Source organism: Garra rufa, chromosome 10, assembly GCF_049309525.1.
Source record: "Garra rufa chromosome 10, GarRuf1.0, whole genome shotgun sequence".
In the NCBI taxonomy this organism is placed as follows: Eukaryota; Metazoa; Chordata; class Actinopteri; order Cypriniformes; family Cyprinidae; genus Garra; species Garra rufa.
In genome coordinates, this window is record NC_133370.1 from 45,945,407 (window position 1) to 45,971,922 (window position 26,516).

General features: G+C 35.1%; 2 protein-coding genes and 1 pseudogene across 2 annotated transcripts in view; all 3 read right to left on the reverse strand.

Annotated features, from left to right (window-relative positions):
• Positions 1–585, reverse strand: part of LOC141344606 (G protein-coupled receptor kinase 5-like) — a 12,293-nt gene extending 11,708 nt beyond the window's left edge. Inside the window, exon 1 of the mRNA XM_073849479.1 lies at positions 535–585. Coding sequence (XP_073705580.1) covers positions 535–585 — 51 coding nt within the window. The remainder of the gene's footprint in view (positions 1–534) is intronic.
• Positions 586–3,881: 3,296 nt separating this feature from the next.
• Positions 3,882–4,483, reverse strand: LOC141344607 (heat shock protein 30-like; annotated as a pseudogene).
• Positions 4,484–8,140: 3,657 nt separating this feature from the next.
• Positions 8,141–24,992, reverse strand: LOC141344153 (uncharacterized). The gene is made up of 3 exons (XM_073848936.1): positions 24,799–24,992; positions 22,577–23,791; positions 8,141–9,354 (listed from the first exon to the last, which is right to left on the reverse strand). Exons 1-3 carry the CDS (start codon positions 24,839–24,841, stop codon positions 8,702–8,704), a joined length of 1,911 nt encoding a protein of 636 aa, XP_073705037.1. The 5' UTR covers positions 24,842–24,992; the 3' UTR covers positions 8,141–8,701.
• Positions 24,993–26,516: the final 1,524 nt, after the last annotated feature.

Consider the following 26,516-nt stretch of genomic DNA (forward strand, 5'->3'; position numbering starts at 1 on the left):
CAGGCAGGTGGCTGAAAGCGTTGGTCAGAGGTTTACAGTTCTTGATATCTACAGCACTTTTAGTGGCAGTCTGCAAACAAAAAGTTAGATTGACATAAGTTGAATAAATGAAGTATAGTGGTTAGAGCATTTATGATTAAAACACTAAACGTAATATGATATTACGTGTTTTCCAGACATAATAACACCAGAATACAGTTAGAAATTGTTATTTCTGCTCATGTAGCATAGTAATGTTATATTTTTCATTTAATAACACGATATTAGCATGTGATTCCATCACAGTTCAACATTGTGTCCTCCACAAACACCATTAATCTATTTTAATGCATTCATTAACAAATTATTCTGCACACATGTCTAGTTTAATAGGTCTACTGGATGATAAATATTTATTATGATAATAATATCCACCGCTACATATTACTTTGGAGGAGAGATTTGGAAAACAAGCGACTTAAAACACTTTCATCTTAAAACCGTCTGCTAATGCCAAAACACGTGTATCAGTAAATGGTTGGAACGATAATTTACCGTAAATTTATCCCTGGCTTCAATGAAGTCGAAGTGAGACGGCGGAGACATCTTTACTTGCGCTTTGTCTGTCTGACCCGTTCTACTTCCGGTTCTCCTTCTTCTTCGTTAGTTTAAATGTATTGGTGACACACATGCATATCACCGCCTGCTGGAGATTTTTGCTTTTCCTTACATTTTTTACCCTTCAAACTGATGCAATATGAATCCCATCATAACTCTATAAACAATTTAATACACCAGTTTGAAAGTGAGGTTCTTTTATCTATTTATTTATTTTCGTTTTATCAATTACAACTACATGTTTCAGATATAAAAAAACATCTAGATAGTTAAATACACATTTAAAATAAATAAATAATGTAAAAACTATAAAACATTATATAAATATATATATATATATATATATATATTAGGGGTGGGCATAGATTAATTTTTTTAATCTAGATTAATCTAGATTAAATCTTGGAATTAATCTAGATTAATCTAGATTAAAATGGCTAATTTGAATTCTGCTGAAGGCATTCAGAATATGTGTGCTACCCAAATAATGACTTAAAGTCTTTGAGAATGGATCATAAAGCTCATAAAGCTGTTCTATGATAATTTGTTGATGAAAATAAATGATGTTCAATTAGATGTACTTGTGTTTACTAACTAACTAACAATGAAATTATTTTTTCTACCTATTAGATTGTGTTTTTTTAACGTCAACACCTACCCAACCCATTACATGTTACACCGTACTTTTATTTTGACAGGTTGCCGTGAAGTTTCTGTGTCATACAGTATGATATGATGCTAGTTTTCTCAAATGAAACGGTAAAAGTGACACTCACAGCAGTTTGGGAGATTGAGTTTATCTGTTCATGTGAGATGCAAATGCCAAAAATTACCGGGAGCGTCACGTGTGTTTCAGTATGCGTGTAGTAAAAGCTCGTCTCCGCCATGCATACATACAGCTAGGCAAACGGAACATACCGGATTCATATTAAAACGGTCTTTATGCATTTCAGTTTTCACATACACTAGTCCATATCGCGATTTGAATTAAGTGACTGACCAACATTTGATTTATGAATCCAAAAAACGACGAATTTACGTGGCATTTCGCTATAGTAGATTCGGTTTTTATGAATGGAGGACGACGCGATCCCGTCTGTGTTTTGGCGGAGGAGACTTAAACGCGCAACCATATTCTACAGTCTTCGGTATACATCCGCGTTAAACTATCAAGGTGAAAGTCATCATAGCTTGCGTAGTTTAGACCCAGCTCCCAACCCAAATTTGAGAATAGATTAACGGCGATATTTTTTTTATCGCGCGATAAGAGTTTCACGTTAACGCAGCACGTTAACGCCGATAACGGCCCACCACTAATATATATATATATATATATATATATATATATATATCAGGGTTGGGGTCAATTCAAGAATGAACTCAACAATTCCAATTCAAAGAAGGAAATGGAATTGGAATTGGAAATCAACAACAATTACAGGAAACAGAGCTGGAATTGAATTGGTATTACAGGAAGTGGAATTCAATTCAGGGAAATTCCACTGAATTCCGTTTATTGCTGTTTCTGAGCATTTATTTTTAATTGCATTTAGAGACATACATTTGAACTTTATTTATGATTCTTTACAAATGCCATGTAATGTATGAAATAGAGTTGATCAAATGCAAGTAAATAAAAATGAGAACTGTACATTATGCATTAATAATTGAATGACAGTGGTGATAAGTTTCTGGATGTACTACACATTCAATATATGATTACCACATAATATATGTCTCAACTCACAAAAAATGAGTCATGTTTATTCATGTATTTCATTCACTTTTTATTGCATCGAATTATAATCATTTCCTGAAATTTGGCATGTGAAATGATCACGCTTAACATACTAAACATACAGAACTTTGCATTTCTTTTATATGTTTGTTATTTATGTGATTTACAATATTAAATGCACGTGTTTTAATACTATAAAGTATTAAGAAAATCAAGTCAAATTATTTTATTTAGCAACTCAAGTGGAATTTAGTGGAATTTATTTGATTTCAATAATGTTTCCTGACATTCCAATTCAATTCCAATTCCATTTCCTGTCAGCTGCATGCAATTCCAATTCCAATTCCATTCCAGGAAGTGAATTGGAATTTACCATTCATTCTCAATTCAATTCATGAATGGCCCCAACCCTGATATATATACAGACAGACAGACAGACAGACAGACAGACAGACAGACAGACAGATAGACAGATAGATAGAACCTAAATCAACCTAAAATACAAAATACTCCTAATACCAATAGTAAAGGTCCATTTTCAGAAGCACAAACACAAGACAACATTTGAAAATAAAACGTTTATGTTTTCAAATGTAATATAATTACATTAAACAATATTATATGTGGATAAATTACCATTTAGAGCTGCGCGATTCTGGATGAACTGAGAATGAAGAATCACAAAGACAACTAAACTAACATGTCATTTACTAGAGGTTCTGACAAAATGCTTATTGCTGCGGTCTATCTACAAAATGAATTAAATTTTTAACAAATTGTTAAAATTAAGTTGAATGAATGATTTAATGACTGAATATAAACATTTTTAAACGAATCTCTTTTTAAGTCACTTCTTGCCACCTGCTGGTGTTAGGTTGTAAAGGATATAATCTGTATTTGAAGTGTCAGGGTTGTACACCTACACAGAAAGGTGATTTACTCTATTTTGATCATGCCAGTGTTTATATCTGAAGTATAATAAGGTGACCAGATTTCTTAAATGAAAACCTGGGACATTTTCAAATTCAGTGGTCAAATATCATTGAAATCTCACAAATGATCTAGAAATTAAATACACATACAGTATAATTAATTTGTTCCGGAGGAAACCAGATCACCAAAAAAAAAAAAAAAAAAAAAAAAAAAAAAAAAAAAAATATATATATATATATATATATATATATATATATATATATATTTGTGTATTTTGTTCATGCAACTGGCCTCAGAGCAGCTGGTCTGGTATTTTGCCTTTTCTTTCTCATCTTAGCAAATTCATGAACATTTTTATGGTGACATTTGTCAAATGTTTTTGTAGCTTTTGTACTTGCTGTAGGCATTTTGGAGATTTTCTGCAACATCATTTCTTTATCATGTAGAGAAGTGTAAAAAAAATAATAAAATAAAACAAAACAAAGGAAAATGTCCTTTTATGCAGCATTTTTATTTAATTCAATGGACAATATAGAAAAAATATAATAATTTTGCTCATGCAGAAAACAATTAACCAGGACACAATTTTTAAATTAAAATAAAACATGATTGTTTAAGATTGTCCAGTGCTTTCAGGATTGATCTGTGCTGCGCCGGCATCGTGTCGTGTCTTGGCTTCTTCTGGCTGTGTTGTCTTCACAGTTTGACAGTCAATGGGCATCATCCTCTCAGCTGCTTCAGATGGCTGATTTACTGGAGCCTGTATGTAAAGCTTTCCATCAGCCATGGAGCAGGTCACCGCCTCTGGATTCACTCCTGGAGGAAGATCAAACACCCGTCTGAACTCTTGGATTCGGTAAGAGTAAGATCCTTTCCCATCATCCTGCTTCTTCTCAGTCTTTCCGCTGATATGCAGCTTCCTGTCCACCTGTCTGACTGACAGCTCTTCTGGGGAAAAGTCTTTAGTGTCCAGCGCCAAAGCAAAGCCGCTTCCCTCTTTCTCCATTGTGCAGGCGACTGGGTAGATCTCCTGTGAGGGTGGCATCTCCTCAAAGATCTTGTGCTGAAGTTTCTCCAGCTGCTCCAGGCTGCTCTTCAGCTCCTGCTGTACCTCTGCGTGTCTGTAAAAAGGTGTGATCTGTGGCCAGAGACTGTGCACTGGCCAGTCAGTTCCCATGAGCTGAGGGAAGGCTGAAATCCATGCAGGCTCAACATTTTGCAGAGGATTTTGTGGTTTTGTTTTGCTCCTCAGTGGCGTCGTAAGGCTTTTAGATTTGTCTCCAGTTCTGAGAGTTGCTTAGCTTTATACTGTGTGTTCATCAGCACCAGCAAGTTCATGAACTTTCCAGGTAGTTCCGGATTTGTCCACTAGGAGACAGCATAGAGAGAACTAATGACACCTCACCAATCACACTCTCATTTTAGAACCTGACTAATAAACATCCATGATGTAACGTAATGTCTTTTACTAAGTTATGGATAAAAGCAGAATTTTCTGGATTCTTTTTTTTGTGTGGTTATTCACAAGTTTTTATTTGACTTTATGGAAGAGAATAAGGAGAGTAAAGAACTCTGAAGGCTTATAAGTTCTTTCATCAGGTCTGATATTAATTTAAAAAAAGTTGAATTTAATTTTCAGGACATCATAATTTAAAGAAAAATATGAAGTAAAAGGACATAGAAGTAATTGATATTTAATTAATTTGACTAAAAACCTTTTAATTATTAAAGGCCAGACTCTAGGTGTTTCCTTTCACTTACATACATTCATACGGATATGAACGCTGGACACCAGAAACACAAAACTCAAGTAGATTTCGCTGTGAGAAAGAACAACTTTTTGATATAAAGTGGCATAGATTGTATTTTCTGACAATTTAGAATCATTATTTATTACATGTGTTCCTGGACCACAAAACCAGTCACAAGGGTTAGTTTTTAATTGAAATAAATAATAAATAATTTGATTTAAATTGATGTATGGTTTGTTAGGATAGGACAATATTTGGCCGAGATACGACTATTTGAAAATCTGGAATCTGAGGCAAAAAAAAAAAAAAAAATCTAAATATTGAGAAAATCGCATTTAAAGATTTCAAATGGAGTTCTTAGTAATGCATATTACTAATCAAAAATTACGTTTTGATATATTTACGGTAAAATATTTACAAAATATCTTCATGGAACATGATCTTTACTAAATATCCTAATGATTTTTGGCACAAAAGAAAAATCGATCATTTTGACCCATGTAATGTATTTTTGGCTATAGCTACAAACGTAGCCGTGCTACTTAAAAGTGGTTTTGTGGTCCAGGGTCACATATATGTTTGTAAGAAAACATGCCACAGAACATTTCACGGTTTTTTTGCACAGTGCTGACCGCATTAATCAACCCTGTTACCAAAGTCATTTTAAGAAGAATAACCTCGGTAATTACAAATAACTGCTATAATTTGTGAGAAATATAACTTGTTCAGTAATAATAAATAAGCTTTTGGGTTATGCTTAATTTACAACCCACGACGGTGCAGAGTCGGGTCAGTGGTTCATTTCTTCCAGAGGGCTTAGATAGGTGGCTGACTATGCCTTATGCCCTCTTGAGATCTCTTTGGTCTTACAAACCCTTCAGAGAGATCCATTTGAGCCCTTTGGAGTCAGTCAAGCTCAGTGCATTCTCTATGAACTTATGAGGTTAGGGCACCTGCAAACCGTGTCCATCAGTGATATCAGCTACATCAGCTAGAGTTTAGAAAATAGTAACAAAATCTGACAAGAACTCAGAGTGAAACTGTCAGAACATATTCATCTATATATATATATTATATATATATAAAGTCAGAAAACTTTAATAGAAAGGTATGTAAATTCATACAATTCAGACAACTGTCATGACAATATTTACACAACTATCAATATTTTGTTGACCAATTACCAATGTTTAATTTTGTTCAGTCTGTAGGGTAGCAATTAAAGAAAAAAATACTTAAACAAAACATGGTCAGTGTCTGAATAATTTTTGGTCCCAAATTTCTTTTAATCAATTTTATTGGTAGTCCACTGTATTTGAAATTTTTGGGTATAGTAGTATGCCACAGTTTACTTTATTGTGCTATCCTCACTTACATAAATGAACTTAGTGTCCTGCACCCACTAGTAAAAATGATCAAAAATGACATCTGAATAATTTTTGGTTTGACTGTATAAGGTGTACTTCATAAATGACACATACATGAAGACTTTACAGTTGACTGTGTGACTGTAAGTCAGTATCTTCAAATGCTATTGATGTGAGAAACAAGTAAACCAATGTCATATGTAACTTTAGAGATAGTCCCTATATTTCATAATATTTAAAATATCAATTGGACTGTTAGGGAGGAATGAAGGTGCTATGAAGGAAAGAAAGGTTCGCTAGACGAAATGCGACACAATAATTGCTTTACCTCAAACATCTTGTTTTCATAATACTTAGAAGCCAAACTCAAAATCAAAAATAAAATGTAATTGAACAGCCCTGAAGTGCAAGAGAGTTCTTGCTTCTGGATTGCAAATGACGAAAATGCATCATACAGGATACAATTAGCTTAATAACATTTACAGTCAAACCCAAATTTATTCAGACAAATTCAACATTTCTCACATTATCAGTTTATTCGCTAAGTTTAGAAAATGGTAATAAAATATGACAAGAACTCAAGAGTTAAACTGTGAACAAATATAATGTCAGATTACTTTGATAGAAAGGTATGTAATGGATTACAATCAACCTAAAATTCAGACAACTTTTAGTATGACAATATTTACACAACTATCAATACTTTGTTGACAAATTCAGTCTGTGGTGTAAACAGGTCTAATTAGCGAAAAAAAAAAAAACACTTAAGCAAAACATGATCATGTCAAAGTGACAGAATAATGTTTGGTCCCAAATTCTTATCAATTTTACTGCTAGTCCACTGTATCAAGAATTTTTGGGTATGTCACAGTTTATTTTATTTTGGTATCATCACTTACATAAATGAACTATAGTGTCCTGCACCCACTAGTAATAAAATATCAAAAATTACATAGATGCCTGATTAATTTTTCGGTTTGACTGTATGTAGCAATAAGAAATAGTAAGTGTATTTTCTTAATTTCTCCTGTGCCGAAAACAGAACTGATAACGTCTGAACTTATCCATACTATGGTTTTTCAAAATTGATCCACAGGGCCTGTTTATTACCAGGTATCCATCCCTACTTAACATAAGAAGCAAAGAAGGATCAGTTGTGAAGCTACATCATGGTGTATCTCGCATCTTTGTTTTCTAAATACATCATAAGTGGAAGAAAAGCCATTTGTTTTACAAACAACAAAGAAGAACTTAAAAATAAATCCCAGTCTTTCTTTTGTGTGTTGCAGCTTCTTCACCAGATTCCTGAACAAGAATGGTTAGTAAAAAGCTACTTTTCATATTCACACTTTTCATAACATAATATGAAAAGCACAATCATATCACTTATAACAAGTAATGCAAGTTACGCAATAATATTACTTTTTCCAAGTAAACAGTACTTTTAATTGACAAGAAAATATCTGAGTTACTTTTTCAAATAAGTAACGCCAGTTACTTTTCCCTCCATTTATTGATTAAAAGCTCTTTTGCCCCCATGTTGAGAGAAACTTTGAGTAAGATGTTACTTTAGTTCTAGAATAAATGTGAACATGCATTCATCAATTCATCTCACTCAAAAAAATAAAAACAGATACAGTATTCCTTAAAATGAATAAAAACAGTGAAATTCAACACAAACCTGCAATAATTAAATGTTAAATAATACAAATATCCTTTATGTATTTAATCCCATTTTATTAACCAATGTCTTTGCTGCCGACCTTCGATGATCCAATTCATCCATACTAATAAGCAAAAATGACGCAAGATAATCTAACATTGTTTCCTTTTTTTATTGCTGAAGAATTTACTTTTTTTTCTGCAGTCTACTGTACAGACTTGAATTGAAGGCTTTTGGTGTAAAAAGGCTTTTACATTTGCCAAAAATAGAACTTTTTATATTAAAAACAAACAAGCAAGCCCTGCCCAGATTTAAAAAGTAACGAAAAAATAATGTAACATTACTTTCCATTAAAAAAAGTAACTAAGTAAAATATTTAGTTACTTTTTTAGAGAGTAACTCAATATTGTAATGCATTACTTGTAAAATTAACTTTCCCCCACACTGCTTATAACATGAGGCAAAAAGATACACAAGATTAAGTTTTGAACATTGTTCTTTGAGGAGGGACTCCATCTTGAGTTGATATGAATCTCAGTTGAAACGGCTGATTTTGAAGATGAGGATGAACTTTGTTCACTGTGAAAACTTTAGATAATGTTTCTTTGTCATGTCTCTTGTAATCTTAGAACAGATTTATCCAGGTGATATTTCACTGCTTGATGCAACCTGAAGGTTCTGGATCTGAAGATGATCTGTGAACGTTTTTTGTATGACTGCATAGACTAGATGAATTATTGAAACGCTTCCCACATGTAGTGCATTGATACGGTTTCTCGCCAGTGTGGATCCTCTCATGTCTTTTTAGGTCTCTTGAATCACTAAATCTCTTGTCACAGTGTGAGCATTCGTAAGGTTTCTCTCCGGTGTGAATCCTCTCATGTATGGTCCGATTTGCTGACTGACTAAATCTCTTGTCACAGTGTGAACACTTATAACGTTTCTCTCCGGTGTGCATCCTCTCATGTCTTTTTAGGTTATCTGACTGACTGAAGCTCTTGTCACAGTGTGAACACTTGTAAGGTTTCTCTCCAGTGTGGATCCTCTCATGTTTTTTCAGGGCTCCTGAATAATTGAATCTCTTGTCACAGTGTGAACACTGGTAAGGTTGCTCTCCAGTATGGATCCTCTCGTGTTTTTTCAGTGCTCTTATCCAACTGTATCTCTTGTCACAGTGTGAACATGCGTAAGGTTTTTCTTCAGTGTGAATCCTCTCATGCAGTTTTAAACTGTTTGCTGAAATAAAAGTCTTTTCACATGCAAAGCACATGTACTCTTTCACACCAGTATGTATTTTCTGATGTACTTTTAAATTTTGCATGCGTGAAAAACTTTTCCCACACAAATCACATGAATGTGGCTTCTCCTTCGAATGAATTTTCAGGTGCAACGTCAATTCTGAAGCCCGCAAAAACATTTTGCCACACTGTTCACATATGCACAGATTTTCTCTAGTGTGGATATTCATATGTGTTTTAAGGTGTGCGGACTGTGCAAATCTCTTCCCACATTGATCACAAGTGAACGGTTTCTCTCCTGTATGAATCTTCGTATGTGCCATAAGGTGTCCTTTTTGTGCAAAACTCTTGCCGCACTGATCACACGCATAGGGTTTTTCTCCAGTGTGAATCCTCTCATGTGCTTTCAGGTGAGTTGACCAATTGAATCCCTTGTCGCAGTGTGAACACTTGTACCGTTTCTCTCCAGTATGAACGCTCATGTGAACATCAAGACTGTATTTGTATGTGTAACTTTTTCCACATTGAGTGCAGATGAAAGATTTCTCAGCACCTCTTTTCTCCTCATCCTCACCTAATTCTCCATGATCCTCGTTTTCTTCAATCAACTCTGAAATAAAAGTAAAAAACGGCTGACTTTCAGTAACTCAGGAAAAAAACAGAGAAATGTAAAGGGACATAAAAATGAACCTTGATATAACAGCAGAAAGAAGATAATTGCTAGTCAAAATCTTGATCATTTTGATGCATTTTATATAATTTTTTATGTCCCATGAATGAGGTCCATTGATCTTAAAATCTTAGTCTATAAAGAGATTATTACTGCACAGCTCTAAAGATTTTTCCTTTTTACAATAATTCTAAATATGCTTGACGATTCATAATCTTCAGCATCATTAATGAAGAAACAAGAATAAACACCAACCTGTTTGTTCTCCAGTATCTTCAATGTGTTTCTTTCTGCAGGATTCTGCATCACTCATGTTCTCTGTCCTGTTTAATAAACTCAATCTTTGTAGATTTCAGTTCTTCCTTATCGTCTGATGCACTCCTAAACAGATGGGAATATTCCATCATTTATTGGTGAAATCACTGACGATGTGATTGTTGTGGGAGGAGCTTCATTCAACATGAATTTCTGTGTGGAAGAAGCAGATTTGCCAAAATCAACAATAAATCAATTGCTTTTTAAAAACAATTTTACATATTCAAGCATTTATATAATAAGAGATCTTTGAAGAGACCATAGCCTAACAAATACAAAGTGTTGCATCTCTGTAAAATCCCCACACAGAATTTTGTTTCCAGTGTCTATTAATCTGTAAATATTTATACATTTAAAATGCCACACGTGGCTTATACAGGCTCAATATGCAATATTTAGCAGTATCTGCTCTTAATCTTAACAATGCAAAGTAACTATAACAAGATATAGGGTTGAAAAATAACAAAATCTCAGCAGCAACAATCGGTTCGCATCCATTCCTCTCACAGATCACAAGACATTCAGTAATAGCAACATTATCACTCCAAACACTGAAGCAATCATTCACACGAACATACAAAAAGACAAATAACTCATGTCTTAATGAACTGAACGTTTTCCTCGCATGTTTGTGTTTATTTCGGTCAGCAAACACACAAACAGCGTTGCACTCGGTGAAAACAATGCAGAAACGACCTCGCATATTATTACATACACAAAATGTTTAAAGTCTATTTTAGAGTTGTTTAAATAAGCGAAATACCACGAACTCCTCACCTCAGAAGACTGGACCGCTGGGTCTAGAAATCGTCGCCGCGCGCAAGTGATGACGTCATCTTCACATCTTCACATCAACAGCATATTATTTTGAATTTCATTAATTTCGATTCCCTTAACAATACATTTAAAATCAATTGGCTGAAGCAATATCTATCTAAACCAACGGCTATTTGGAATGCTTTTTTCTCTCAGCTTGGTGGTCCTCATTTTCTTTTAATGTGCAACTATATATATCCAAACTCCCAATCAAACTTTCCAATTTTCATCGACAAGTTCTTCTAGCATGGGCTTTAATTTATAAACATCATTTCTCGCCACAGAAGTGTTTTATTTGGAACAATAAAAACATCTTATTTAAGAACAAATCTCTGTATTAAATGATAACTGGTTTAGTAATGGTTTGATATTGGTTCATCAGTTGTTTAACAATCAAGGGCTTTTGCTAAGATATTCAGAATTTCTTTCCAAATACCAAATACCTGTAACTCCAAAAGAATTTGCAATAGTTATGGGAGCTATTCCTTCTGGTTTGTGTATGCTGCTTAAAAACTTTACTTAGGCCTACTCTTCAACAGTTACTGCATCTCTTCTTAATCCCATGACACTCCTGTTGGTCGAATTTGTGTCTCCACATCAAGAAACAAAAACTATAAAATTAGGTCATTATTTCTTGAGAATCTAATTTCTGCTCCGCATGTAACCTTTTTTTTGGAATAATTTATTTGATAATCTTAATTGGAAAAAAGTCTGGTCACTTCAGCAAAAATTCTTTCTCACAAATAAAGTGAAAGAAGTGTCTTATAAACTGATCCACAGGTTTTATCCTGTAAAGAATTTTTTACAAAAGTTTAGAGCTGTTCGTTTTGTTTGAATGCTGTTGAAACAGGAGCACTTATTTTGGTCATGTCACTACACTCAGGAATTTTGGTATGATATTGGTGTTTTTATTAAATGGAAGATTTTGCCAGAATTTTCTTTACAAATGAGAAATGTTATTTTTGGATATTTTGACTCCACAAAAGAAAATACTTGTTTTATTATAAATTTAATTCTTTTCTTAAGCAAATCTTATATTCACAAATGTAAATTCTCAAATTCTAAACCTGTCTTTGTGGTCTTTTTAAGAGATATGGAAAATTATATTAATTTGATTTCATTATCTAAAAATAAGAAAGCTATGAAGACTGTTAAAATTTGTTCTGCACTGTCTTTGTGTAAGGAATTTTGTGTACAATGGCCCTTTTTTGCTTTGTTTATTTTGTTTACTTTTTATTATTATTTGTTTAGTTTTTTGTTGTTTGAATGTTTGTTATCTTTCAAGTATCACTACTGCTGATATTTGTACCAATTTGTATGATGATTTGATACAATAATAAAAAAATAAAAAAAAAAAACAGCATACCTGCTGAAAAAAACAGCTAATACCAGCCTAGGCTGGTTGGCTGGTATTAGCTGGTTTAAGCTGGAAGTAGCTGGTTTAAGCTGGTCTCGCAGCCTGGCCAGGTTGGCCAGGCTGGTTTTAGCTGGTGGTTTGCCAGCCTGGCCAGGCTGGAAAAGTGGCCAAAAACCCCTCTAAAACCAGCCTGCCTTCCAGTTATGACCAGCTAAAACCAGGCTGGTTGACCAGCTAAAACCAGCCAACCAGCCTAAGCTGGTTTTAGCTGTTTTTTTCACCAGGGATATCATCTAGTGATGGGAAGTTCGGATCATTTTACGACTTGGATCTTTGAGTCTCCTTCAGCAAAATGAACTAATCTTTTTTCTAGTCATTTACGTGTTCCTTCCCTAACCCATCTACTGCTTACACAAACGTTGATCACACTACAAACAAGACAAAAGTATAATGCTATAAGAAACAGAAAAGATTCATTAATTGTTTACCTGGGTCTTCAGTCTATGATTAGCTCCTTCACCTCTATGTTCGTTCGGTTCGAGTCGTTCGTTCATCACGTGACAGCCCCATCTAAGCCTAACTAACGCAGTCTGAACTGGAAAGAGAATTGACTAGTTTATCTCTGGAGTCTTCGGGTTTGAGTCGTTCGTTCATTGTTGCGCAAATGCGCAATTGTGCATGCGGAACTGAAAGATTCACTCCCCGAGACGACTCGTTCTTCCCGAGTCACAGTAAAGATTCGTTCAAAATGAACGAATCATTCAAGAACGACCCATCACTAATATCATGAAAAAAGCTCCACATTATATTTTTCGACAAAACTTTTATAAAACAACACATCAAACAAAAGCAGGTATGCTAATGTACAGTCGTGGCCAAAAGTTTTGAGAATTACATAAATATTGGAAATTGGAAAAGTTGCTGCTTAAGTTTTTATAATAGCAGTTTGCATATACTCCAGAATGTTATGAAGAGTGATCAGATGAATTGCATAGTCCTTCTTTGCCATGAAAATTAACTTAATCCCGAAAAAAAAAAAAAAAAACTTTCCACTGCATTATTAAGAAGGCTTCAGGGCATCCAAGAAAGTCCAGCAAGCACCATGATCGTCTCGTAAAGAGGATTCAGCTGCGGGATTGGAGTGCCACCAGTGCAGAGCTTGCTCAGGAATGGCAGCAGGCAGGTGTGAGCGCATCTGATGCACAGTGAGGCCAAGACTTTTGGAAGATGGCTTGGGGTCAAGAAGGGCAGCAAAGAAGCCACTTCTCTCCAAAAAAAAAAAAAAACCATCAGGGACAGATTGATCTTCTGCAAAAAGTATGGCGAATGGACTGCTGAGGACTGGGGCAAAGTCATATTCTCCGTTGAAGCCTCTTTCCGATTGTTTGGGGAAAAAAAATCTGGAAAAAGGCTTGTCCGGAGAAGAAAAGGTGAGCGCTACCATCAGTCCTGTGTCATGCCAACAGTAAAGCATCCTGAGACCATTCATGTGTGGGGTTGCTTCTCATCCAAGGGAGTGGGCTCACTCACAATTTTGCCCAAAAACACAGCCATGAATAAAGAATGGTACCAAAACACCCTCCAACAGCAACTTCTTCCAACAATCCAACAACAGTTTGGTGAAGAACAATGCATTTTCCAGCACGATGGAGCACCGTGCCGTAAGGCAAAAGTGGCTCTGGGACCAAAACGTTGACATTTTGGGTCCATGGCCTGGAAACTCCCCAGATCTTAATCACATTGAGAACTTGTGGTCAATCCTCAAGAGGCGGGTGGACAAACAAAAATTCTACTAATTCTGACAAACTCCAAGAAGTGATTATGAAGGAATGGGTTGCTATCAGGATTTGGCCCAGAAGTTGATTGAGAGCATGCCCAGTCGAATTGCAGAGGTCCTGAAAAAGAAGGGCCACCACTGCAAATACTGACTCTTTGCATAAATGTCATGTAATTGTCGATAAAAGCCTTTGAAACGTATGAAGTGCTTGTAATTATGTTTCAGTACATCACAGAAACAACTGAAACAAAGATCTAAAAGCAGTTGAGCAGCAAACTTTGTGAAAAATAATATTTGTGTCAATCTCAAAACTTTTGGCCACGACTGTAGACAAATAGCCATGCTATTCAATCTCAGCTATGTGCAGAGGAAAATGTAGTTTTAGGTAACTGTAATCTTTATTGAGAAATTTAAAGCAGACAATAAAAGTTGTTGATAAAACAACAAAACAATGAATTAATTATTAAAAAGTCAACATTTAATCAATGAATGCTCAAAGCAAATGCACAAATTTTCTAAGTATAAGTGAAAAGTAATGAGATGGATCTCTCTCCTTACTGACTTACAAGTAGGGATGGATATCGTTAAAGGATTAGTTCACTTGCAGAACAAAAAATTAAAGATAATTTACTCACCCCTTTGTCATCCAAAATGTTCACCCTGCTTTTAGTTGGTCGGGGTGGGAAAGTGGCCAAATTCCCTTTAGAACCTGCCTGCTGACCAGCTAAAACCAGCCTGGTATCCCTGCTTAAAAAAAACAGCTTGAACCAGCCTAGGCTCGTTGGCTGGTTTTAGCTGGTCAGCAAGCTGGTTTTAGAGGGGTTTTGGCCACTTTCCCACTTAAACCAGCTACTTCCAGCTTAAACTGGCTATGACCAGCCAACGAGTTTAGGCTGGTTTTAGCTGTTTTTTTTTTTCAGCAGGGATGTCTTTCTTTCTTCAGTCGTAAAGAAATTATGTTTGGGAAAACATTTCAGTATTTCTCTCCATATAGTGGACTTCTATGGTGCCTGCGAGTTTGAACTTCCAAAATGCAGTTTGAATGCAGCTTCAAACGATCCCAGCCGAGAAAGAAGAGTCTTATCTAGTGAAATTATAGGTCATTTTCGAAACAAATTGACAATTTATTTACTTTTTAACCTCTAATGCTCATCTTGTCTCGTCTCTGTGATGTGCATGCATAGTCTGTGTGATCCGGGTCAATACAGTTAGGGTATGTCGAAAAACTCCCATCTCGTTTTATACTTTACCTCCAAAATCGTCCTACAATGCCGTTTTACCTTTTTGATCTTCTTTGCATGTTCACTTTGTGAACACTGGTTCGGTACTTCTGCAGCGATGTAGGGTGATTTTGAAGTTAGGGAAGAAAACGAGGAGTTTTTCGACATACCCTTGAACCGGAAAAAACAGAGTTCACGCAGACATAGACAAGACAAGCGTTTGAGGTTAAAAAGTATATACATTTTCAGTTTGTTTTGACAATGACTAATAGTTTTGCTAAATAAGACCCTTCTTCCTCAGCTGGGATCGTTTAGATTAATTCAAAATCATAGAGATCAAAAGTCAAACGTACTTCATTGCAGTGTTCCCAACATTCAATGCTAATTTAGATTCTCTGTAAAAATGACTGTAGTCAAAAGCGTTACTGAAGAACAAAACATTTTTCTTACTTAGATTTTTTTGTCTTGTTTCCAGCCAAAATATCAAACAGTTCTTAAATCGAGAAGAGATTTTCTAGACGAGTAAAAATTATTGTCTTGCTTTCCGAAAAAACAAGTAAATAATAAGTGTGTCTTTGCCTGAAACAAGAAAAATAATCTGCCAATGGGGTCAGAAAAAAAAATCTTGTTTTCTGTTTGAGTCCTTTGAAGCCGCATTTAAACTGCATTTTGGACGTTCAAACTCGGGGGCACCATTAAAGTTCATTATATGGGGAGAAATCCTGAAATGTTTTCCTCAAGAAACATAATTTCTTATCCACTGAAGAAAGAAAGACACAAACATCTTGGATGACAAGGGAGTGAGTATCTGTAAATTTTTGTTCTGGAAGTGAACTAATCCTTTAAGGTTTTAATAGTACTATTATTAGTATAATACAATACTTCTTACCAATCTGGTGCATCTTGAAAGCTTAAAGTAAAAGTTCACTTCCAGAACAGAAATTTACAGATAATGTACTCACCCCCTTATTATCCAAGATGTTCATGTCTTTCTTTCTTCAGTTTATTTTTCTCCATATAGTGGTCTATGATGCCCCGAGTTTAAACTTCCAAAATGCAGTTTAAATGCTGCTTCAAATGATCCCAAATACAGCTGTAAAACTATAGCGTAGATATAGCCTTATCCCACTCATGCAGTGATTATTTTTATTTGTGCAGGTCTTGAGAAAGTTCTTAAAAAGGCTTAAATTAAAGATTTTAAGTGTAATGTCATGCTGAGCAGATCAGAATTAACACCCAACTATATGATCAAATGTCATTCTTACCTTCATCACTGTAAACTTTAATTTGTAATACAACAATATTAAATCAACAATTGATCGAGGCATAATTTACAGTGATGCATAAATATAATAATTAAAACCAATTTTTATTGCTACATCACGAATAACCTACTCAAAATGGCTATTTTTCCACTTTTCAGCTGTTGTTGTGATATTTTACAAAACTCCACAATCAATAAACTGAGGAAGGTATGAACATATTCCAAAATGCTCGTGCCTGAATTCTGTGGATTTCAACAAATGTCCAGCAAATGTCAGTCTTTTCAGTTTAAAGCATTAAACTATGCTCACCCTTGGTATTATGGTGACATCACAAAGGGGTTTTGTGATGGCAATGTACATACTCATTTTATTTTTCTATATTTATATTTCTTTAATTTCTAATTTTGGGAGGATTAAAGGATCTAGAATATGTTCATGCATTATTATGTGCTTAACAAGTAATATACAGCCAATATGCCAACAATATGCATGCTAAAAAGCAACTAGTTAATAGTGAGAATTGGTCCTTAAATAAAGTGATATAAAAGGTGTAATTTCTCTGTGCTTTAATGTCGCTTCTCAGCTTAGGGTCGAGTGAAGTTACAAGCAACTATGATGAATTAATTTACCTCTCTTTTTCAAGTAGTTATTTTTACTTATTTGTAGTAAGACATTCGATTCTTATGTCCATCATAATAATAACAATAATGACAATGGAGACAGAGCCTGAATACTTAGGACCATGTGATATTTCAGTTTTTCTTTTTTAACAAATCAGAAAAAATGTCAACAATTCTGTGTTTTTCTGTCAATATGGGGTGCTGTGTGTACATTAATGAGGGAAAAAAATTAACATAAATGATTTCAGCAAATGGCTGCAATATAACAAAGATTGATACATTTAAGGGGGTCTGAATACTTTCCGTACCCACTTTATATATATATATATATATATATATATATATATATATATATATATATATATATATATTTAATCTGACATAAATGCAGTATTACTTATAATAGAAGTATTATACAGATCTGCAGATCTAATATCCAGTCGATTTATATCTGTCAAGAGAGGGGTTTGTGGCTGACTATGCTTTATGCCCTCTTGCGATCTCTCTTTGGTCTTACAAGCCCTTCAGAGAGATCCATTTGAGCCCTTAGAGTCAGTCAAGCTCAGGTCACTCATGAGGCTACGGCACCTGCAAGCCGTGTCCATCAGTGATATCAGCTACATCAGCTATAGTTTAGAAAATGGTAATAAAATATGACAAGGACTCAGTGTTAAACTGTCAGAAAATGTCAGAAAACTTTGATAGAAAGGTATGTAAATTCATACAATTCAGACAACTGTCATGACAATATTTACACAACTATCAATACTTTGTTGGCCAATTACCAGCTATGTTTAATTTTGTTCAGTCTGTGGGGTACCAATTAAAGAAAAAATACTTAAACAAAACATGGTCAGGTCAAAGTGTCTGAATAATTTTTGGTCCCAAATTTTTTAATTAAATAAAAAATGTAAATTAATTAAAATTTTATTGGTAGTCCACTGCATTTAGAATGTTTGGGTATAGTATGCCACAGTTTACTTTATTTTGCTATCCTCACTTACATAAATGAACTTAGTGTCCTGCACCCACTAGTAAAAATTATCAAAAATGACATCTGGCATCTGAATAATTTTTGGTATGACTGTATAAGGTGTACATCATAAATGACACATACATGAACACTTTACAGTTGGTTTTGTGATTGTAAGTCATTCTCTTCAAATGCTATTGAGCTTTAAATTTTGGTATATTTTGTTTATGAACCCATTTGTTAGTGAAATAACAATTTTACATTTGAATCAACAGTTTATTCTGTACATATGAAAAAATTAAAAGGTGTGCATCATACTTGACGCCTACGTGAACACTTTACAGTTGGTTGTGTGACTCTAAGTCATTCGCTTCAAATGCTACTGAAGTTAGAAACATGTAAACCAATTTTATATGTAACTTTAAAGATGATCCTTATATTAGATAATAACCTCCAAACGTCCAATGACTGATGCGTGATTTATCTGATCTGGATGTTAAATTTGGACTTTTAGGTGGAATGAAGGTGCTATGAAGGAAAGAAAGGTTCGTTAGACGAAACGTGACACAATTGCTTTACCTCAAACATCTTGTTTTAATTACATACAGGTGCTGGTTATATAATTAGAATATCTTCAAAAAGTTGATTTATTTCATTAATTCCATTCAAGAAGTGAAACTTGTATGTATACTTTTTTTCCACACAGACTGATATATTTCAAGTGTTTATTTCTTTTAATTTTGATGATTATAACTGACAACTAATGAAAACCCCAAATTTAGTATCTCATAAAATTATAATATTACTTAAGACCAATACAAAGAAAGGATTTTTAGAAATCTTGGCCAACTGAAAAGTATAAACATGAAAAGTATGAGCATGTACAGCACTCAATACTTAGTTGGAGCTCCTTTTGCCTGAATTACTGCAGCAATGCGGCGTGGCATGGAGTCGATCAGTCTGTGGCACTGCTCAGGTGTAATGAGAGCCCAGGATGCTCTGATAGTGGCCTTCAACTCTTCTGCATTGTTGGGTCTGGCATATCGCATCTTCCTCTTCATAATACTATATGGGGTTAAGGTCAGGCGAGTTTGCTGGCCAATTAAGAACAGGGATACCATGGTCCTTAAACCAGGTACTGGTAGCTTTGGCACTGTGTGCAGGTACCAAGTCCTGTTGGAAAATGAAATCTGCATCTCCATAAAGTTGGTCAGCAACAGGAAGCATGAAGTGCTCTAAAACGTCCTGGTATACAGCTGCGTTGACCTTGGACCTCAGAAAACACAGTGGACCAACACCAGCAGATGACATGGCACCCCAAACCATCACTGACTGTGGAAACTTGACACTGGACCTCAAGCAACGTGGATTCTGTGCTTCTCCTCTCTTCCTCCAGACTCTGGGACCCTGATTTCCAAAGGAAATGCAAAATTTACTTTCATCAGAGAACATAACTTTGGACCACTCAGCAGTAGTCCAGGCCTTTCTGTCTTAAGCCCAGGCAAGACGCTTCTGACGCTGTCTGTTGTTCAAGAGTGGCTTGACACAAGGATTGCGACAGCTGAAACCCATGTCTTGCATACGTCTGTGCGTAGTGGTTCTTGAAGCACTGACTCCAGCTGCAGTCCACTCTTTGTGAATGTCCCCCACATTTTTGAATGGGTTTTGTTTCACAATTCTCTCCAGGGTGCGGTTATCCCTATTGCTTGTACACTTTTTTTCCTACCACATCTTTTCCTTCCCTTCGCCTCTCTATTAATGTGCTTGGACACCTCTGTGAACAGCCAGCCTCTTTTGCAATGACCTTTTGTGTCTTGCCCTCCTTGTGCAAGATGTCAATGGTCGTGTTTTGGACAACTGTCAAACCAGCAGTCTTCCCCATTATTGTGTAGCCTACAGAACTAGACTGAGAGACCATTTAAGGCCTTTGCAGGTGTTTTGAGGTAATTCGCTGATTAGAGTGTGGCACCAGGTGTCTTCAATACTGAACCTTTTCACAATATTCTAATTTTCTGAGATACTGAATTGGGGTTTTCATTAGTTGTCAGTTATAATCATCAAAATTAAAAGAAATAAACACTTGAAATATATCTGTCTGTGTGGAATGAATGTATACATTACACAAGTTTCACTTTTTGCATGGAATTAGTGAAATAAATCAACTTTTTGAAGATATTCTAATTATATGACCAGCACCTGTATAAGCCAAACTCGAAATCAAAAATAAAATGTATTTGAACAGCCCTTAAGTGCAAGAGAGTTCTTGCTTCTGGATTGTAAATGATGAAAATGCATCATACAATATACAATTAGCTTAATAACATTTACAGTCAAACCCAAATTTATTCAGACAACTTCAACATTTCTCACATTATCAGTTTATTCGCAAAGTTTAGAAAATGGTAATAAAATATGACAAGAACTCAAAAGTTAAACTGTGAACAAATTTAATGTCAGATAACTTTGATAGAAAGATATGTAATGGATTACAATCAACCAAAATAAATATTCAGACAACTGTTAGTTTTACAATATTAACACAACTATCAATACTTTGTTGACAAATTACTAAGCAATGCTTAATTTGGTTCAGTCTGTGGTGTAAAAAGGTCACATTAGCAATTCAAGAAAAAACACTTAAGAATTTGGGACCAAAAATTATTCTGTCAATTTGACCTGACCCTGTTTTGCTTATCAATTTTACTAATAATAGCCCACTGTATGAAGAATTTTTGGGTATAATATGTCACAGTTTACTTTCTTTTGCTATCCTTATTTACATAAATGAACTATAGTGTCCTGCACCCACTAGTACAAAATATCAAAAATTACATAGATGTCTGAATAATTTTTGGTTTGACTGTATGTAGCCATAAAAAAAATAGTATGTGTATTTTCTCAATTTCTCCAGTGATGAAAGCAGAACCGATAACATCGGAGCTTATCCATACTATGGTCTTTCAGAATTGATCCACAGGGCCTGTTAATAGCAGTTTTTAATACCCATCCCTACTTAACAAAGAAGGATCAGTTGTGAAGCTACATGATCTCGCATCTTTGTTTTCTAAATACATCATAAGTGGAAAAATAACCATTTGTTTTACAAACAACAATAAAGAAGAACTTAAAAATAAATCCCAGTCTTTCTTTTGTGTGTTGCAGCTTCTTCACCAGATTCCTGAACAAGAATGGTTAGTAAAAAGCTACTTTTCTTCCTGAAAGAGTGAGCAGACTACCAGTGATGCATATGCTTCATGAAACACCTGAACATAATATGAAAATTAGAAAGCACAATCATATCACTTATAACCAGTGTTGGGGGTAACGCATTACAAGTAACACAAGTTACGTAATAATATTACTTTTTCCAAGTAAACAGTACTTTAAATTGACAAGAAAATATCTGAGTTACTTTTTCAAATAAGCAACGGCAGGTACTCCCCCCCCCCCCATTTATTGATTAAAAGCTCTTTTGTCCCGATGTTGAGAGAAATTTTGAGTAAGATGTTACTTTAGTTCTAGAATAAATGTGAACATGCATAAATTCATCTCACTCATAAAAAACAGATGCAGAAAAACAGTGAAATTCACTGCAAAAATGCAATAATTAAATGTTTTAAATAATACAAATATCCTTTATGTATTTAATCCCATTTTATCAACCAATATCTTTGCTGCCGACCTTCGATGATCCAATTCATCCATACTAATAAGCAACATTTGTTTTCCTTTTTTTTTTTATTGCTGAAGAGTTGACCTTTTTCTTCTGCGGTCTACTGTAGGGACAGGAATTTTCTTTTTCTTTAAGCCTGAGGCTTTTGGTGTGAAAGGGCTTTTACATTTGACAAAAATAGAACTTTTTATATTAAAAACAAACAAGCAAGCAAGCCCTGCCCAGATTTAAAAAGTAACGCAAAATTAGTTACTTTTCTAGGGAGTAACTCGATATTGTAATGCATTACTTTTAAAAGTAACTTTCCCCAATACTGCTTATAACATGAGGCAAAATGATGCGCAAGATTAAGTTTTGGACATTGTTCTTTGATCTTGAGTTGATATGAATCTCAGTTGAAACGGCTGATTTTGAAGATGAGGATGAACTCTGTTCACTGTGAAAACTTTAGATAATGTTTCTTTGTCATGTCTCTTGTAATCTTAGAACAGATTTACCCAGGTGATATTTTATTGCTTGTTGCAACATGCATTCAGTGAGGAAGCAGAATCAGACCTGAAGCTTCTGGATCTGAAGATGATCTGTGAACATTTTTTGTATGACTGCGTAGACCAGATGAACTATTGAAACGCTTCCCACATGTAGTGCATTGATACGGTTTCTCTCCAGTGTGGATCCTCTCATGTCTTTTTAGGTCTCTTGAATCACTAAATCTCTTGTCACAGTGTGAGCATTCGTAAGGTTTCTCTCCGGTGTGAATCCTCTCATGTATGATCCGATTTGCTGACTGACTAAATCTCTTGTCACAGTGTGAACACTTATAACGTTTCTCTCCGGTATGCATCCTCTCATGCCTTTTTAGGTTATCTGACTGATTGAAGCTCTTGTCACAGTGTGAACACTTGTACGGTTTCTCTCCAGTGTGGATCACCTCATGTTTTTTCAGGGTTCCTGAACAATTGAATCTCTTGTCACAGTGTGAACACTGGTAAGGTTGCTCTCCAGTATGGATCCTCTCGTGTTTTTTCAGTGCTCTTATCCAACTGTATCTCTTGTCACAGTGTGAACACTCGTAAGGTTTTTCTCCAGTGTGGATCCGCTCATGCAGTTTTAAATTGTTTGCTGAAATAAAAGTCTTTTCACATGCAAAGCACATGTACTCTTTTACACCAGTATGTATTTTCTGATGTACTTTTAAATTTTGCATGCATGAAAAACTTTTCCCACACAAATCACATGAATGTGGCTTCTCCTTCGAATGAATTTTCAGGTGCAGCGTCAGGTCTGAAGCCCGCAAAAACATTTTGCCACACTGTTCACATATGCACAGATTTTCTCTAGTGTGGATATTCATATGTGTTTTAAGGTGTGCAGAGTGTGCAAATCTCTTCCCACATTGATCACAAGTGAACGGTTTCTCCCCCGTATGAACCTTCATATGTGCCGCAAGGTGTCCTTTTTGTGCAAAACTCTTGCCGCACTGATCACATGCATAGGGTTTCTCTCCCGTGTGAATCCTTTGATGTGCTTTTAGGACTCCTGGCCGACTAAATCTTTTGTCGCAGAGTAAACACTCGTAAGGTTTTTCTCCGGTGTGAATCCTCTCATGTGCTTTCAGGTGAGTTGACCAATTGAATCCCTTGTCGCAGTGTGAACACTTGTACCGTTTCTCTCCAGTATGAACTCTCATGTGAACATCAAGACTGTATTTGTATGTGTAACTTTTTCCACATTGAGTGCAGATGAAAGATTTCTCAGCACCTCTTTTCTCCTTATCACCACTCAATTCCCCATGATCCTTGTTTTCTTCAATCAGCTCTGAAATAAAAGTAAAAATGGTTCATTTTCAGTAACTTAGAAAAAAAAATAGAGAAATGTGAAAGGACATAAAAATGAACCCTGATATACAACAGAAAGAAGACAATTGCTAGTCAAAATGTTGATCAATTTGATGCATTTTATATAATTTATATGTCCCTGATATTTTCCATGAATGAGGTCCATTGATCTTAAAGGTGCCATAGAATGGAAAACTGTATTTACCTTGGCATAGTTGAATAATAACAGTACAGTACATGGACATGACATACCATGAGTCTCAAACACCATCGTTTCCTCCTTCTTATATAAATCTGGTGTTTGCAAAACACCACTGAAAAATAGGTCAATTCCAACATAACACAGACTATTACACAATAGTCGCGACCATTAATAGTTACGCCCCCAACATTTGCATCGCCCAATCGTCAGTAACATCAGTAGTTCATGATGACGAATCATTTACAGATCCTGAGCATCACTGACAAGCACCTGAACTTGTGTTTTAAGTAAAGCCACTGCAGTATAACCTTACACAGCAATCACAATAGTGAAGCAGTTTCAACAAACCACATATTAAAAGCGGCTAGAGTTCCGTAATTAAATATATATTTCCTGCATGTGTTTCCTTACAGCAGTGTGAGAGCTAGCCACTCTACGAAACAGCCAATCAGAGCAGAGCTCATCATTAATATTCACGAACCTTCCAAATAAGGCAAAAACAGACCATTTCATTCTAGGGACATATCCTAGGGTTGTAAATAGACCTGTAAAACTGTTTCTGGAGATTTTTATCCCTTTCCTGTGCCATATACCTTCTATGCAGATATCAGAGAACAATTTAAAATATTGTATCAATGCATTCTATGGCACCTTTTAAATCTTACTCTATAGAGAGATTATTATTGCACAGCTCTAAAGATTTTTCCTATTACAACAAATCTAAATATGCTTGAAGCTCAATTATCTTCAGCATTATTAATGAAGAAAGAAGAATAAACACCAACCTGCTTGCTCTCCAGTATCTTCAATGTGTTCTGCATCACTCATGTTCTCTGTCCTGTTTAATAAACTCAATCTTTGTAGATTTCAGTTCTTCCTTATCGTCTGATGCACTCCTAAACAGATGGAAATATTCCAGCATTTATTGGTGAAATCACTGACGATGTGATTGTTGTGGGAGGAGCTTCATTCAACATGAATTTCTGTGTGGAAGAAGCAGATTTGCCAAAATCAACAATAAAGCAATTGCTTTTTACATATTCAAGCATTTATATAAGAAGAGATCTTTGAAGAGACCATAGCCTAACAAATACAAAGTGTTGCATCTCTGTAAAATCCCCACACAGATTTTTGTTTCCAGTTGTCTATTAATCTGTAAATATTTATACATTTAAAATGCCCCACGTGGCTTATACAGGCTCAATATGCAATATTTTGCAGTATCTGTTCTTAATCTTAACCATGTAAAATAACTATAGCAAAGATATATGTTAGAAAAATAACATAAAATCGCAGCAGAAATGAACGGTTCGCATCCATTCCTCTCACAGATCTTAAGACATTCAGTAATATTATCACTCCAAACACTGAAGCAATCATTCACACGAACATACAAAAAGACAAATAACTCGGGTCTTAATGAATTGAACATGTTTTCCTCGCATGCTTGTGTTTATTAAGGTCAGCAAACACACAAACAGCGTTGCACTCGGTGAAAACAATGCAGAAACGACCTCGCATATTATTACATACACAAAATGTTCAAAGTCTATTATAGAGTTGTTTAAGTATGAGAAAAAACACGATCTCCTCACCTCAGAAGACTGCAGCACCGCTGGGCTAGAAATCGACGCCGCGCGCACGTGATGACGTCATCGCCGCGAGGCGACATCAACAGCGCATCATCAAAAAATCTCTTTTGTTGTATGACAAACATCTATAAAACAACACAACAACCAAAAGCAGGTATGCTAATGTAGACAAACAGCCGTGATATTCAATCTCAGCAATGTGTGGGAGTAAAATTTTACGTATTCTATTATGTGTATTGTAAATTTGTCTTTTGTCTTGTCTTTTGTATGGACCCCAGGAAGACTAGCTCGTCCCGCTTAGGTGACAGCTAATGGGGATCCTTTTACCAATAAACCAATAAAATATAGTGTAAAAGGCAATTAAAAGCTTTATTGAGAAATTTAAAGCAGACAATAGAAGTTGTTGATAAAACAACAGTGGACAAAACAATGAATTAATTATTAAAAAGTCAACATTTAATCAACGAATGTTTAAAGCAAATGCACAAATTTGCTAAGTAAATTAAAAGTAATGAAATAAATCTCCTCTTTACTGACAAGTAAGGATGGATATTGTTAAATGAAAACAAAACAAATATTTACAGATAATTTACTCACCCCTTTGTCATCCAAAATGTTTACCATGCTGAAAAACAACTAAAACCAGCATAGGCTGGTCTTAGCTGGTTTAAGCTGAAAGTAGCTGGATTTAGCTGCAGGCTAGGAAAGTGGTCAAAACCCCTCTAAAACCAGCCTGTTATCCTTGCAAAAAAAAAAAAAAAAAAAACTGCTTAAAACAGTCTTTCTTTTTTCAGTCGTAAAGAAATTATGTTTCTTAGGGAAAACATTTCCGGATTTCTCTCCATATAATGGACTTCTATGGTGCCCGTGAGTTTGAACTTCCAAAATGCAGTTTAAATGCAGCTTCAAAG